Source organism: Chanodichthys erythropterus, chromosome 20 (assembly GCF_024489055.1).
Source record: "Chanodichthys erythropterus isolate Z2021 chromosome 20, ASM2448905v1, whole genome shotgun sequence".
NCBI lineage: Eukaryota > Metazoa > Chordata > Actinopteri > Cypriniformes > Xenocyprididae > Chanodichthys > Chanodichthys erythropterus.
The window spans coordinates 38,149,520-38,163,923 of record NC_090240.1 but is presented as its reverse complement, the minus strand read 5'-3'; the positions used below and the strand labels follow the sequence as shown (position 1 = coordinate 38,163,923).

Genomic DNA, 14,404 nt, shown 5'->3' with positions numbered 1-14,404 from the left:
AGATATTTTAAACTCTATTGGAGTTAGACAACACGTGTCAGGACCCACTCATTGTCGTAATCATACCCTAGATCTAATACTGTCGCATGGAATAGATATTGATGCTGTTGAAATTCTACAGCAGAGCGATGATATATCAGATCATTATTTAGTCTCGTGTATAATACAATTAGCCAAGGCTACAAAACCACCACCCAGCCATAAATATTGTAGAACAATCACGTCTGCCACTAAAGATTGCTTTATAAATAATCTCCCCTAGCAGTTTCATCGCCTTAGTATACCTGACAACTTAGAAGAACTCGATGCTGCAACAGAAACTATTGGCTCTCTCTTTTCCAGCACATTAGATGCAGTCGCTCCTTTACGTCTAAAGAAGATTAAGGAAACTAATCCAACGCCGTGGTATGATGAGCACACTCGGGCTCTAAAACGAGCTGTTAGAAAAGCTGAACGTAGTTGGAAGAAAACAAAACTAGAAGTTTTTCGCCTTTCGTGGAAAGAAAAAATGATTGAGTACAGAACGGCTATAAGAAATGCTAGGTCTACTTATTTTTCAAATCTCTTAATAGAAAACAAACATAATCCTAGGTATTTATTTGACACAGTGGCTAAATTAACTAGAAACAGAGATTCAACTGCTGACGTTTCCATAGAGCACAGCAGTAATGACTTTATGAACTTCTTTACTTGCAAGATTGATAATATTAGAGAGAAAATTATAAACATGCAACCGTCTACAGTTTCTCTTCAGACAGTGCACTGTAGTGTCCCTGAGGTAAAACTAGAATCATTCGCCGCTATAGGAGAGGAAGAATTATATAAACTTATCAAATCATCAAAATCAACGACATGTATGTTAGACCCAATGCCGACTAAACTACTGAAAGAAATGCTTCCAGAGGTCGTAGGTCCACTTCTTGATATAATTAATTCATCTTTAACACTAGGACACGTACCAAAAACCTTTAAGCAGGCTATTATCAAACCTCTTATTAAAAAACCTCAACTAGATCCGAGAGATTTAGTAAATTACAGGCCAATCTCGAATCTACCTTTTCTGTCAAAGATACTAGAAAAGGCAGTTTCAACACAACTGTGTTCCTTTTTAGAAAGAAATGGAATCTGTGAGGATTTCCAGTCAGGATTTAGACCATACCATAGTACTGAGACTGCTCTCGTTAGAGTTACAAACGATCTACTCCTATCATCCGATCGTGGCTGTATTTCTCTATTAGTGTTATTAGATCTCAGTGCTGCTTTTGACACTATCGATCACAACATTCTTTTAAAAAGACTTGAAAACTATATTGGCATTAGTGGAATTGCTTTGGCATGGTTCAAATCGTACTTATCTGACCGTTATCAGTCTGTGGTAGCTAATGAAGAGATGTCGTATCGATCACAGGTTAAATATGGAGTACCACAAGGCTCAGTATTAGGACCGTTGCTTTTCACTCTGTACATGCTGCCCTTAGGAGAGATAATTAGGAAGCATGGTGTTAGTTTTCACTGCTACGCTGACGATACTCAGCTCTATATTTCCTCGCGCCCTGACGAAACCTACAAATTCACAAAACTAACAGAATGCATAGCTGACATTAAAAACTGGATGACAAGAAATTTCTTATTATTAAATTCAGAAAAAACTGATATCCTAATCTTTGGACCAAAAACTTCCTCACGAAAAAACCTTGAATACTCTCTAACACTTGACGGGTGCTCCATTAAACCTTCGTCCTCAGTTAGGAACCTGGGTGTGCTCTTTGATACCAATCTTTCATTTGAAAGTCATGTTTCTAGTATCTGTAAAACCGCCTTCTTCCATCTAAAAAATATATCTAAATTACGACATATGCTCTCAATGACAAATGCGGAACAGTTGGTTCATGCATTCATGACCTCAAGACTAGATTATTGTAACGCTCTACTGGGTGGTTGTTCTGCTCGGCTTTTAAACAGACTACAGTTGGTCCAAAATGCGGCAGCTAGAGTTCTTACTAGAACCAGAAAGTATGACCATATTAGCCCAGTTCTGTCAACATTACATTGGCTCCCTATTAAACATCGTATAGATTTTAAAATCTTGCTACTTACTTATAAAGCTCTAAATGGTTTAGCTCCCCAGTACCTAAGTGAGCTCTTAATGCATTATAGTCCTTCACGTTTATTGCGATCTCAGAATTTAGGCCAGTTGATAATACCCAGAATATCAAAATCAACTGAAGGCGGCAGATCCTTTTCCTATTTAGCACCTAAACTCTGGAACAATCTTCCTAGCATTGTTCGGGAAGCAGACACACTCTGTCAGTTTAAATCTAGACTAAAAACACATCTCTTTGCTCTTGCATACACATAACACATTATCAATACATTAACATTTTTCAAATCCGTTAAAGGATTGTTACGCTGCAATAATTAGGTCGGCCGGAACCGAGAACATTTCCTATAACACTAGATATACCTGTACATCAGAATAAGAATGGCATCTCCGTAATATCTGTCTCTCTGCTTATCCTGAGGTTTGCCGGGCCTGGATCCAGGCCGTATCCAGATCAGATGGAGAACCTGCGTCTGGACCTGACTACAATGTAGCCCAGGAGACAATGGGCCTACAGACCCAGTTCTGGCTGCATCTATAATTCAGATTTTTAATCCCCGTATCCGCTTACATATATTTATATATAATCTATTTTTAATCTCTATAATAAAAATGTATAATTCAGATTTTGATCTCCATATACATTTACATATATTATATCTTCCAAGGGGTTTTTTCCCTCCTAGGACTTTTTTCCCAGTGCTAGCACGCTGGGTTTTTCTCCTAGGGGTTTTTTCCACCCCTGGAAGTCAGCCGACATTGGCTTAATGTAGCACCATCTTGTATATGTTACATATTACCACGCTTGTTTGTACAGTTTATTTTTAACCACTTCCCTTTTTTCTGTGCTTCTAATATGTAAAGCTGCTTTGAAACAATTACCAATTGTAAAAGCGCTATATAAATAAATTTGACTTGACTTGACTTGAATTCATTTGGGGTGTATAATCGATTTGGCTTAAGGGGAAAATTAAGTTTCATAACTTCATATTTAGGCTATATTGAACTTAAATCCTGTACTAGAGCACTGCTTTTGTACGTTTGACTGAATTGTTTGCTTGTGTTTATTTCCTGTTGTCTTTCATAATGGCTGTTGTTGTTAATTTAAATATTATTGTTCAATGAATATTATTTTATATAAATAATATGCCGTATTTGGTATTAAAGGAACACTCCACTTTTTTTGAAAATAGGATCATTTTCCAACTCCCCTAGAGTTAATCCATTCAGCCGATCTCCGGTTCTGGCGGTACCACTTTTAGCATAGCTTAGCATAGTTTATTGAATCTGATTAGACCGTTAGCATTAAAACTCAACTGTTTAACTCTAGGGGAGTTGGAAAATGAGCCTATTTTCCAAAAAAAGTGGAGTGTTCCTTTAAGAAAGGGTCCGTCAATAGTATCAGTGAAAGTTACATTATTACGCCATTAGATGGCGGCAAAGACTCTCTTTATGAGTGAGTCAGAACAAGGAAGTTGTTTTAGCGCTTTGGGAAATCCCCTTAACTTTTAAAAGGACAAAGACAAAGATATCGCTTTCCTTAGTGGACATTAAACCTGATTTTTTATAATAGATATATAATATTATGGATATCGATCTAAAGAATGAATGCTATATCAGATGCAGGTACTCGTTTAGTCAATCTCTCTTTCATAATACCATAATACTATTACAATAAGCTTCAATGAAGCGACTCAACATTTCTTCGTCACTAGCTCTAAAGCCGTGCTGATATTGCATGGCTACGGGTGTGATATTGCGTTTATACAACAGTTGACAGTTCAATAACCTGCATTCAGTTTCTGCAAAATATTAGTTGTTTTCATGCCTTTTGCAAGACATTGCACCATTTCATGCTTTTCATCTTCAGAAAGATCTTTCTTCCTCTCTATATTGCATGAGAAATGTGACGTGCTTAATAATGTGGAACAACCTTTTTTTTAATAGGTTTTCCATTTAGCTAAGAAGACCTGGCAAACTACTCAACAAACCTGTCTGAGATTGATACCAGTTATCTAAAAAGATACGAGACATAAAACAACCAATGTTTAAAATCTTACTGATATGAACAGTGTATATATACAGTATAATTGTGACATTGCAGGTCACAATTTCCTGTTTCTCATCACTATGGTGACGGGACAGTCATGACACTCGCCTCTCAATCACCCTGACGACTAGTCGGCCTTTAATGAATACACGTACTGTTAGCCGAGCCCATTCATAACACAGAAACGTGAAATCTGAATATGTATGAAGTGCATGTATCTCCATAAAAGCCATTTCCATGGATTTTCCATGAACCCCAAGTCAAGTCTTTTTCCTCTCCGGTTTTGTAAAGCTCATAAGACGTAATTGTACGCACTGGAATTTAGGTCAGCCTCTGTGGAAACCCTTAATAGATGCATGTTTGTGGTCTACAAGAGAGCAAAACATTGTGTTCATATGCGCCTGTGCTTGTGGATCCCATTTACATGGTCAATCATTTACCAAATGCACAAATATCAGCATCAGTACTCAGCAAATACACCAACATCCTTTATTCACCAACACGAACGCTGGTTTTAACAGTTTGGACTGGACTCAGTGCTGGACTCATTAATGAATACATTTTCAGCTATATGTATATATATACACTCTGACCAGGCCACCTTCTTCCATTGCTCCGTGGTCCAGTTCTGATGCTTACTTCCGATGTTGGCTCTTTCGGCGGTGGACAGGGGTCAGCATGGGCACCCTGACTGGTCTGTAGCCCCATACACAACAAACTGTGATGCACTGTGTATTCTGACACCTTTCTATCAGAACCAACATTAACTTCTTGAGCAATTTGAGCTACAGGAGCTCATCTGTTGGATCGAACCACATGGGCTAGCCTTCACTGAGCCTTGGCCATCCATGACCCTGTCTCCGGTTCACCACTGTTCCTTCCTTGGAGCACGTTTGATAGATACTGACCACTGCAGACCGGGAACACCCCACAAGAGCTGCAGTTTTGGAGATGCTCTGACCCAGTCGTCTAGCCATCACAATTTGGCCCTTGTCAAACTCGCTCAAATCCTTACGCTTGACCATTTCTCCTGCTTCTAACATTAACTTTGAGGACAAAATGTTCACTTGCTGCTAAAAATCAAGGCAGCGAGCATCAGACCAACTGCAACAATGAGTAACGACATTTAGAGACGATTTTAAGCAAATTAGTTGAAAGTCTATGAATACAATCACTTGTAATGTGACATAATTGCTTATTACTTTTGACCAATAGGTGGCGCTGACACCACATTGATCTGATGTGGTCACTGTTGGGTGACAATTTTTTGTGTGTGAGATTTTTGGTCAAACTGTTCAGAAGTTATAAGAAAAAAAAATTCCATATCTCCTGACCACTAGGTGGCGTTGTGCTGAAACTGTGCAGGTAGCCTCAGGTCATGGATGTCATAACACACACCAAGTTTGGTCGAAATACGCTGAAGCGTTGTGGAGATATATCCTTCTGTCTATTTTGCCATGTTGTTCATGGAATTTGTTCTCACGTTAAGCGAGATTGAAAATCTGACGAACCGTCTAGGACAAGTCTGAAAAAGTCTGTTTTTAGTAAAATTCAAAATGGCGAAAAAAGTTTCATGACAGAAAATTACGCCATAGGGTGCACTTGAATCGTCTTGAGCCAAGGAATCAGAGGAAATTCGTTTCTAGCCCTTACGCTTCAAAAGCTATTAGCATAAATGTAAGTGAAAATTTGGACAGTTGGTGGCGCTAGAGGAATTGAGTTAGAGACTCCAAAATTACTGTGGTTAATGCTTCGACTGTCCTCTATATGTGTGCCAAATTTCTAAACTTTTTACCATACGGTTCTATGGGTTGCCATAGCCTCAAGAGCGGAAGAAGAAGAAGGTTCTTTTATGGAAAATTGTAAAACTTCACAATCCTGCAGCATCAAAATAAGCCGCTGAAATCTCCTGATGTTCATTCAGGCGTGAAGATAATGTAAACACACAGAACAGAGAGGTTTGAGACAAGGCCGGGCACATACCTGCACGCTGGAATTTTATCATCTGCATATTTACCTGTTTCATGTCCACAGGAGACGACAGAATTCCCTGGAATCCCTCTGATCATTTCATACTCCGAGGAGAAAAATTATGGACACTTTTTTCATCCTTCAGCCTGCGGGAAAACAGATCCAGCTGCACAAAAATGCCTCTAATGACAGCTGGAGTGAGACACATTTCACAACAGATATGATGAGACACTCAGACATTGAGACATTAAAAGTTGTTTTCAAACATCTCTGTAGCTTTACTATGGTAAAATGTTGGTGGGACTGCATGGTAATAGTACTGAATGATACAAAATCACATTTATACAAAAAAATACTATGGTATTACCATTGTGCAAGGTCTAAAAAACCATATTACCTTATGATATCACCACTACTATTGGGATAATCATTATAGAAAACAAAAAGCTGCTGATTGAATATTTGAGAGCATAACTAAACAACACTTATTTACTATATAGGTTTCTGCATGCTATTCATTTTCATATTTAAAAATGCCTGATGATTCCAGGTTTTCTGTGAGTGGGAAGCCACTTTGGAAGATCAAACCTTATTCAGTGTCGCCACCTAGTGACAGTATAATATCAGTACAAACACACACTGTTTCCATGTTTTATGGGCAATTTCCATAGATATGATGATTTTTGTACTGTACAAACTGTATATTCTCTCCCCTACCCATCACAGAAAATGTTCTGCAATTTTACATATTCAGAAAACATAATTTAGTGTGATTTATAAGCCGTTCTTCTCATGGGGACCAAAAAATGCCCCAAGAATATTGCCATCTTTCTGGGGACATTTTGTCCTCATAATGTAGGGTTTACCAGGACCACACACTCACATATAGATACACATACACTCAAACATACACACACACATATAGATACACACTCAAACACAACCATATACACAGCAAAATCTCCAGAGTTAAATCAACTCTACTCCGAGAACATATAGTCCCTCTCTATATAGAGATAAAATAACACTGTTAAAGAGATAACATGTTGTTTGTGGAGTTGTTTAATCAGATCTTGAGAGATTTAATGTCTTTTATCTTCAGGCTGTGGCTGAAGTCAGTTGTAGTTCTCGTGTTTCTCTTTTCTTCAGTGATTCTGCTTGTTAACAGCAGGTGTTCATCACTAATGCTCAATTATCTCATTAACTCTGCTTCAGTGTCACTTTAACACTAAGCAGAGAGGGACCATATGTACTCTGAGCAGAGCTGATTTAACTCTGGGGATTTTGCTGTGTAGATACACATGCACACTCTCTCACACACAAATACACACACACTATATGAGAGACACAAATACCCAAACAGAGACTCAGAGAGAAGGACTTTATCCATTTGCGAATCTACAAATCATTGGAAACATACAAGAAACATCAAACCAAAATAACCATTAGAGAATGTTCTTTACAAGCTATAAATTTACAGTTGAAAGCAAACTTGACGTCTAAAACACAATCACGTCATTAAAGAAAGCTGCGTGGAATCATCCTAAACTCATTCCCTTTACACGTGGACATGATATGGGAATAACACATGTAAAATGTCCCAGACTCGTGGAAGATTAAAACAAGCGGAGCGGGGTGAATTTGCACACGCGCTTCAGTCGGCACACTGTCGGAGGATCCGCTTCTCCTCCTCCACAAAGTTCTTATCTGACGTGGCCTGTCCGATGTCCCGCTTTCTCTTCTCCTTCTGCTGAAATGTTTCCACGTGACGTTTCTTAGCAGACTTCTTCATCGATTCTTCGTCATCTGTGATGATAAAGAGTGTCAAACACTTCAATAATTAGATGGATGGATGGATGGATGATAGATAGATAGATAGATAGATACATAGATAGATGATGGATAAATGGAGAGACAGATAGATAGATAGATAGATAGATAGATAGATAGATAAACGGATGGATAGATGGATATATAAATGTTAGATAGATATATGATAGGATAGATGGATGATGGATGGATGGATAGATGATGGATAAATGGATAGATAGATGATGGATAAATGGAGAGACAGACAGATAGATAGATAGATATATAGATAAACGGATGGATAGATGGATATATAAATGTTAGATAGATATATGATAGGATAGATGGATGATGGATGGATGGATAGATGATGGATAAATGGATAGATAGATGTTACCAGAGTCCGGCTGCTGTGGCTCCTCCTCCTCCGGCAGGAAGTGGGCGGGGCCGCGGTTGGCTTGAGGGGCGTCGTCTCCGTTGTCCTCGTACACATTGGACCATTTGATGGCCATGTCCATCCCAGCAGGAGGCCCTTTCTTCTTCTCCTCCGTCACGTACGTCTGTGGAGGAGGAACGGCGTTGTTCTTCCACATCTTGAACGGCTTCGGAGCCTGAAACAGTTCAGAGTTTCACAGTTAAACTATTATTAATCTCACACATGAAATCAGACGGAATGATTTCACTCAAATTATTCAATAATAACACCACGTGTTAAATTAATTTTTTTATTAAATACTTCAAACAAAATTATATATAAATAATTTATTTCATATATATTATTACATTAATCTAACCTTAAAATTATTAAAATGGAATAGATCTAACAAATGTTGATGTTTAAATAAAAAGTCAAGGTTAATAAGAGCATAATCACTTAATAAATATGTTGAGATGACGTTCAGTTATCAATGATCAAGAGAAAAATGAAAGGGGGGATTAAAGTAAATCAATGTACTATTAATTAGTGTTATATAATGAAACATCTTAAAGGAACATGAACCTCTTCTGGCGCTTTGACGGTTCTTCTGTCCCAGTCGATGACTTTATTCAGCGGGTTATAGAGGAACGCGGGTTTGCTGACGGATCGGAACAGATCGTCCGGTTTCGGCAGCGGTTCGGCGGCTCGTTTGCGGCTCTGCGGGTTGGATGATCCGGACGGTTCCGGTTCGCCGCGGCTCTTCTTACTGGACTCATGACTGTCCGAATCACTGCTGCTGTCGCTCAGATCATCAAAACCCATGAAGAAGTTACGGCCCTCTGTGTTCTTCTCATCGCTCATGGTGGAAGAAGACGAGAAAGGCTGTCGGATTCAATGAGTTTGGGTTGATTCGGAACCGCAGATCAATAACAACTAAACAACAGCCGCCATGTTGAACTGGGCGCGCGCTGATGATGTCACAGAACACAGTATGCAGAATAAAAGTACGGGATCACAACAGACTTAATAATACCACGTGATTGTTTTTCAATTTAACGGTTCATTTTCATCTATCTATCTGCCGTTGGTTGAAGTAGACTGCGTTGTCACGTGTTACCCGTTACATTTCAGCCATAAGGCATTTTAATTTAATATTTCTATCTAGCTATCATCAAAATATATTTGGACACTGAAAACACTCAAAATGTAATGTATTTGCATTCACAAGTTGCTTTATTTAACAAACCCAACAAAACCATTACAAATGCACAGTGTTAAAGGGATCATGGCACATAAATCACAGATCTAAAAAGTCCTGAGTCACATCTATCAAACATTTCCAGACAGAAAGTGGGTCGCCATTTTAGAAAATACAAGAAAACACTGCAGACAGACCTGAGACTCTTTTTTTAGATGATGACAGATTCCAATGGAAGCCATTTCCACCACTCAAGAAAAAAAAAAAAAGAATCATGCTTTTGTAAATCATAAATTTGACAAATTATGGCATACGTCATATTTCTGAGGTAAACTCAGTCATAATTATGAGATTGACTTAAAAAGTCAAAATGATGACAAACTAAATCCAAGTGACAGAAGTTGTTGAATTGTATGACCTAAAATGTCATAATTATGACAAAAAAGTCAATTATAATTTTGACTTTTAATCGTAATTACGAATATCGACTTTATCTTATAATTTTGACTTTGCCATAATTGTGACATGATAGTATGATAATTTAACAATTTATATGACAGAAAAAAAATCAAAATTATATATAACTATATAATATTATTTATAATATCATGTGGTCATAATTTTGACTTTTTATGTCGATTTACCGATTTCTTTGTGGAAATGGGCTTCCAGATATGAGATGGCCTCTTTTTTAGGATGATAACAGACTTCAGCATGAATTTGCTGCGCAGATGAGGAAAACTCAGGGTGAACAGTTCACGCGCTCTTCACGAGGAAACACGGGATTCTTTCAGGATTAGCAGATAGTTGAACTAGTAAATGCTTTCTTTATAACTGTGATATCATACAGTGTGACTTGGAATCGTTACGACCTGCTGAGATAACGGCAGAATATTTTACAAGCGTCTTTCTGGCAGAGAAATAATGATAACGTATTTTGCAAAGCATCCAGGAGATAAAGAATGAGATGTCGTAACACGATGACAGCCCCGCGCTTTTTCATTCAAATGTTTATAAAAGGCGGCAAAAGTGTTTAACGGTCGTCATCGTAAAAGTGTTGTTAACTGTAAATCCTGTAAATGGCCGCTGGCCCGCGTCTCTGAGCTTTAAATCTCAATTTTCTCTTCAGCAGGAGAAATAAACCGATGCATTACCACTGAGTTTGAATCTGTCTCTTCACAGAATCCTAAATCACTTAAAAAATAAAATCGTAAAAATCGCTAAACTGCGACTGAGGCGGTGTTTGTTAAAGCTAACCGCACAGCTTGTCAACTTCAGCTAATTGTCACACGCAGAAAACATCAACAGATACACAAAAACTCTTTATCTCTGGTATTTTTAATATCACAGCATAAGTGTCAAGTAAACCTGGAACCCCCGAACATGAGCTAAATCGCTCTCACCAGCTATCAAAAATATGTTCTGAGAAGGTTTTGCGATGTCCCTTCAAGTTATGAAAATGTTATTTCTGAATGTTCTCTGAACGTACAAAACGTTTTAAATGTTCTTAGAGAAACATTCCGTTTTTATCATTTCTGCAAACATTATGGCAACAAGAATGTTCTGAAACTAGGTCTAGTAACATCCTATGAAAAATAATGTTTTGAGATCTGGAGACCTGAGACTTTTTTTTTATTATTATTATTTTTTTTTAGATGATGACAGATATGGAAGCCATTTCCACCACACAAGAAAAAAATCATGCTTTTGTAAATCATAAATTTGTAAATTATGGCATACTACGTCATATTTCATAATTATGAGATTGACTTAAAAAGTCAAAATGATGACAAACTAAGTCGAAGTGACATAAGTCGTTGAATTTATAACTTAAAATGTCATAATTATGATAGGCTATAAAAAGTTGAAATTGGCAAAAAACGACTTTTTAATGTTAATTATGAATATCGACTTTATATTATAATTTCGACTTTGCCAATGCCATAATTGTGACATGATAGTATGATAATTTAACAATTTGAACAGAAAAAGTCAAATTTATATATCATGTCGTCATAATTTTGAATTTTTATGTCAATTTTGGAGAACATTATTAAACATGAAAAATACTATAGTAATTTATAGCCTACTATAGTGTTTTTGAACCATACTATAGTAAAACACTTGAATTAATTTGTTGTGGTAATTCTATAGGCTATTTGTTGTGGTGATATAACAACTATAGTAATATAAACGCATTACTTTACCCAATAGCATTGATTAAAGTGTTGTAATATACAGTATACCACAATTTACTATAGCATGGTTAAAAAAACACTATAATATTTACTTAAGTAATTTTCATCTATTAACATTTGTTCATAACGTTGAGAAAACCTTGCCAGAACGTTCTCGGTTAGCTGGGTCACTCCTGTTGTTTATACTGGTTTCAGGTCTTGAAAATCTGGTCCAATTCACACAATTTCCATCCTGAATGGTTTACATGATTAGAGTTAGCATCCCAAATCATAGTACAGTGCATCCGTGCTTGCTCTTACCCATAAGCCATTGCACTGGATCATTTTTTACAGCTAAAAGCAGGTTTTAAATGTATGAATCTAAAAGTGAAGGAATGTTTGAAATGGCGTACTTTATTTCTCCAGTGTGTAAATATTGCACAGTATGCATATGTTCTGCACCCAGATTAACTGCAATATTGTATCCCACAATGCAATGCCTTCCAATTGACTTTCTATTTCTATTTCATATTGATTCAAAACTTTTTTTTTTTTGCTTCAATTATTATGGCTTGTTTCACACATCACATCTGCAGTGCGCCTTGTAAAAATACAGTTCAAACGCTCTATAAATCTGTTTATGAATGCAATGCTTTGCAGTTTAGGTCATCTGTGGAGCTCGAGTTCAGTAATTCTGAGTGATTTAAGCAGTTTACAGCGACACTTTGAGGTCTGAGGTTTAGATTAGTGGATTTTTTGTCATGCAAATTAGATTTTATGATGATCAGAACTGTGATAGTTTTAACTCACTGACCCCTGGCTGGATGATTGACCAATTAAACACTGACTGGACCAGCTGAACCAGCTAAAACCAGCTGAGACCACTTCAGACGTTATATCTGAAGAGATTGTTGCAAGTTAGAAAATTAAATGTACTTTATTTTCCTCACATATTAGAAAAATCGAATGTTAACAGGATTGAAAGTATGTTTTTTAATATATTTTTTGTTGTTCCTGACGGTTGAAAAAGCTAATATAAAACTACTGAATTAGAGACAGCAGTGGCTGAGCGACTGTAAATGGCTTCCGGTCGTTTCAGATGTTGTTGTTCTTGCTGAAGAGCACCGAGCAGCAGGTCAGAGCGCCGTCCACCTTCACCTTCTCCTGATTGGACACTGGGATGAGCATGTGATCCTTCAGCTTCTCAAACACCTGCAGCAGGACACACACACACACACACACACACACACATCAGATGCTGAGCACGTGATGTTTATCATATAAATTATATAAATTACTGAATTAAATTTTTCTGAGCACATCATGAAATTGTCTTTATGTTAAATAAATAAAAATAATTATATATGTATGTGTATTTTTAATATTTTAATTTATTTTTATTTTTAAATTTTATATATATATATATATATATATATATATATATATATATATATATATATATATATATATATATATTGTAGTTTTGGAATTTGGTTGATAGGGTTTTGCTTTCTTTCAGATGATAAATATAAATATACCAAAACATAATATAAAAATGTATTAAAAAATATAAATATTTTTTTTTTTTTAAATTACTGAATAAACTTTTTTAATTGGTGATAGTTTTTAAAGATAAGAAAATATATAAAATATCATTTAAATAAATAAATAAGTTATTAACTAGTTATTTATTAATAAACTTATATAAACTTGTATTTTTTTTTAAGTTTTGGTAAATTTTATATATATTTATATATATTTTTCCAACTTACATAAAATTACATAAAACTTTCCAACTTACATAAAATTACATTACATTAAATAAAATAAAAAGATGATTAAACTCAAACTTTCACATTTTATAAATCATAACATATAGTTACATTTTTTGTGCTTTTAGTATTTACAATTGGAGTTTTATATATATAATATGGAGTTATATATATAAAATTTAAACAATAAAATATTTTATAAATATTTTTATTATAGTTTTGGTATTTGGTTTATAGGGTTTTGCTGTGAATTGTTTGTCCTTCAGATGATAAATATAAATATACCAAACATAATATAAAAATACATAAAAAAATCTAAATAACAATGTTAATTAAATTACTGAATAAAATATATTTTTTTATTGGTGAAATAGTTTTAGGTACAAAAAAAATTATATAAAATATAATTTAATTAAATAAATAAGTGATTATTTATTTATTTATTAATAAATCAATTTATACAAGAACTTACATTTAAAGTTTTGGTATTTGGTTTATATTTGGTTAATTATATATATATATATATATATATATATATATATATATATATATATATATATATATATTTTTTTTTTTTTTTTTTTTTTTTCAATGCATTATTTAGTTATCTGTTCATCCTAACTAACAGCTTTTTGCATTTTAATGAATACACAGAAGCTGTAATATTCCTGAAACTGCTCAAGATGGACAGATGTGCATTTGGGATGAAGAGGTTGAAGTTAAACTGCATTAAAAACAGAAACACAGGAATAAACAGTGTTGTAATAAACGCTGTAATTGGGTTTGGTGGGTCATGTGACTCGGAGCGCGCAGCTGTGTGTTAAAAGCGAAACGAGTGAGCAGATCTCAGACGCTGGAGGAGAAACATTACACCATCTCATAAAGAAATGTGTCACTTTATGGAGCTT

General features: G+C 35.6%; 2 protein-coding genes across 6 annotated transcripts in view; both read right to left on the bottom strand.

The window, feature by feature from the left end:
- Positions 1-7,479: 7,479 nt before the first annotated feature.
- On the bottom strand, positions 7,480-9,343 carry c20h1orf52 (chromosome 20 C1orf52 homolog). Its single transcript, XM_067370894.1, has 3 exons — positions 8,932-9,343; positions 8,329-8,542; positions 7,480-7,928 (listed from the first exon to the last, which is right to left on the bottom strand). The coding sequence occupies exons 1-3, from the start codon at positions 9,208-9,210 to the stop codon at positions 7,777-7,779; spliced, it is 645 nt and encodes a 214-aa protein (XP_067226995.1). The 5' UTR covers positions 9,211-9,343; the 3' UTR covers positions 7,480-7,776.
- A 201-nt stretch (positions 9,344-9,544) lies between these two features.
- The window catches only part of ddah1 (dimethylarginine dimethylaminohydrolase 1), a 78,480-nt gene continuing 73,620 nt past the window's right edge, over positions 9,545-14,404 (bottom strand). For all 5 annotated transcript variants that reach the window (XM_067370890.1, XM_067370888.1, XM_067370889.1 and 2 more), the window contains one exon: positions 9,545-12,936. In XM_067370890.1, coding sequence (XP_067226991.1) covers positions 12,820-12,936 — 117 coding nt within the window. In that variant the 3' untranslated portion in view covers positions 9,545-12,819. The remainder of the gene's footprint in view (positions 12,937-14,404) is intronic.